Here is a 2,762-nt window from a genome sequence, read left to right as displayed (position 1 = left end):
GCAAAAATGTGTTCCCTCATCACTAATCAAGGCATGTGGAGTCCCAAACCTCGAGCATATATTTTTCTTCACAAAAGTGGCTACCACCTTGGCATTATTAGTTGAAATGCGACCACCTCTACCTATTTTGACACGTAATCAACCATTAGTAAGATATATTTATTTCCTATAGGCAATGGGAATTGTCCTATGAAGTCTATTCCCCACAAATAAAAAAGCTCTACCTCTAGGATGTTATTTAAAGATGTCTCTTCATGATTGTTCTTGTTCTCTAACACTGTCGCACTTCTTAACAAATGCATGGGCATCCTTGAACAATGTTGGCTAATAGAACCCATATTGTAACACTTTTGCAGTTGTCTTATCGCCTCCATGATGGCCCTCATAAGGCGAGGCATGACATTCATACAACACTAATTCCACTTCATTTTCAGGAATGCATCTCCTCGTCAACTGATCAGCATACTGTCTGTACAAGAATGGTTCATTCCAGTGGTAGAAGGTCACATCATAAAGAAACCTCTTCCTAGCCTCAGATTGAATTTTAGGAGGAAGAACCTCACTCACAATATAGTTCACATAGTCCGTGTACCATGGGGCAGGGTCATGGGTGATGGCAAAAAGTTGCTCATCAGAAAATGTGTCCTTAATTTGTCCACCTTGCTCCATGTGCTCATGATTTTTCAACCTTGATAGGTGGTCAACCACTTGGTTTTTTGTTCCCTTCCGATCTCGTATTTCTACATCAAATTCCTACAACAATAAAACCCAACACATCAATCTAGCCTTGGATTCTTTTTTCGTAAATGGATACCTGATTGTTGTATGATAGTTATGGACTATAACTTTTGTTCCCACCAAGTAAGCCTAAAATTTCTCAAAGGCCCACACAACTGCCAACAACTCCTTTTCAGTGGTGGTATAATTCAATTGTGTATCATTAAGAGTCTTAGTCGCATAGTATATGGAGTTAAACATCTTGCTTTTTCTCTGGCCTAGCACTACCCCAATATCATGGTCACTTGTACCGTACATAAGTTCAAATGGTAAAAACCAATCTGGTGCCATAATAATAGAGGGTAACCACCAAATTCTCTTTGAGCTCCTCGAATGTCTTCATGCAGGCTTCTATCAAATTTGAAAGTCACATCCTTTTCAAGCAACCTGCACAATGGAGTATCGATTTATAAAAAAATATTTAATAAAGAGCCTATAGAAACTCGCATGTCCCAAGAAACTCCAGACACCCTTCACAAAGATTAGTGGACGTAATTTTGCAACCACCTCCACTTTCACCTTATCAACTTCAATGTCACTCTTCGATACTCTATGTCCCAAAATGATACCCTCTTGCACCATAAAATGATACTTTTCCCAATTTAGCACCAAATTTGTTTCTTCACAACGTGCCAACACCTTGCCCAAATTTTTCAAACAATCATCATAAGAAAACCCAAAGACTGAAAAATCCTCCGTGAAGACTTCTATAAATATTTTCACCATATCAGTGAAAATGACCATCATGCACCTCTGGAAAGTGGCCGGTGCATTACAAAGAAAAAATGACATTCGCTTGAAAGAAAAAGTAACATAAGGGCACGTGAAAGTCGTTTTATCCCGATCCTTTGGGCATATGACAATCTGCTTGCACCCCGAATAACTATCAAAGAAGTAATAATACTCATGCCCAACCAACCTATTCATCATTTGGTCAATGAATAGAAGTGAGAAGTGGTCATTGCGAGTTGCTTTGTTGAGCCTTCTATTGTCAATGCAAACTCTCCACCTCGTCATGATGAGAGAAGGAATTAGCTTATTTTTCTCATTCTCTACAACAATCACCCCCCTCCTTTTAGGCACACATTGCACTGGGATCACCCAGTTGCTGTCAGAAATAGGAAAGATGATACTTGCATCAAGCCACTTAATTACTTCCTTCTTCACGACCTCCTTCATAATAGGATTTAACCTCTTTTGTTGCTCAATCACCCATTCTAGATGAGCAAGGGAACAATTAGACAACTATAAAATCGCCGTAGTTGGGCGCGGCTCACCCAATCCCAACTGTCTGAAAATAGATAGCGGCATCAAATTTATGCTTTCCCGAAGATCACACAAAGCTCGCCCGACTGCGTGCTTACCAATCGAGATTTGGATAGTGAAACTACCTGAATTCTTCAAATTCTGAGTTAGCTTGCTTTGAATTCTTTAGCTACATTCTTCATTAAGTGCCATAGTCTTGAAATCGGCCAAACTCCTCTTATTTGCCACTATGTCTTTGATGTATTTGGCATATTTGGCCACTTCATGCAAGATGTTTAGCAGAGACATATTAATTTTTATCTACTTCAAATATCAAGAAACTTTTTATAAGCAGCATTATCCTTCACTTTCTACAATTTCTGAGGGGTGGTGTCCTCGCAACTAGTGGTTGGGGTTGCTTTGCTGCCGTCTCCTCAACTAGCTTTTCTGACTCCTTTGCAATTTCTGGTTCCGCTTCTAAGGTGGCATGTTTTTCATTAAAAGTCACTTGCTTTCTCTTTTTCGATGGGACTTCTTCTAACTGTCTCCCATTCCTCAATGAAACGATATTAATAGTTGAGTTAAGATTAGCCTTAGTGTCACTTGGAAGAGCTCCAACTGGTCAAGTATTTTGGGTACTGACAAGTTGCCCCGTTTGTCGCTCCAAATTTCTCATAGATGCTACTTTGGCATGCTGGTCAACCATCAATTTCTTTAGTATCTCCTTAATGTGACTCTTC

At 39.5% G+C, this 2,762-nt stretch overlaps 1 protein-coding gene across 1 annotated transcript; it reads right to left on the bottom strand.

Annotated features, from left to right (window-relative positions):
- Positions 1-324: 324 nt before the first annotated feature.
- Positions 325-1,956, bottom strand: LOC142174622 (uncharacterized). The gene is made up of 3 exons (XM_075240453.1): positions 1,697-1,956; positions 1,029-1,164; positions 325-753 (listed from the first exon to the last, which is right to left on the bottom strand). The coding sequence occupies exons 1-3, from the start codon at positions 1,954-1,956 to the stop codon at positions 325-327; spliced, it is 825 nt and encodes a 274-aa protein (XP_075096554.1).
- Between the last annotated feature and the right edge of the window lie 806 nt (positions 1,957-2,762).

This window comes from Nicotiana tabacum, chromosome 20, assembly GCF_000715075.1.
Source record: "Nicotiana tabacum cultivar K326 chromosome 20, ASM71507v2, whole genome shotgun sequence".
Lineage (NCBI taxonomy): Eukaryota > Viridiplantae > Streptophyta > Magnoliopsida > Solanales > Solanaceae > Nicotiana > Nicotiana tabacum.
Note: the sequence above shows the minus strand (reverse complement) of the source record. Positions and strands in the feature narration are given on the sequence as shown.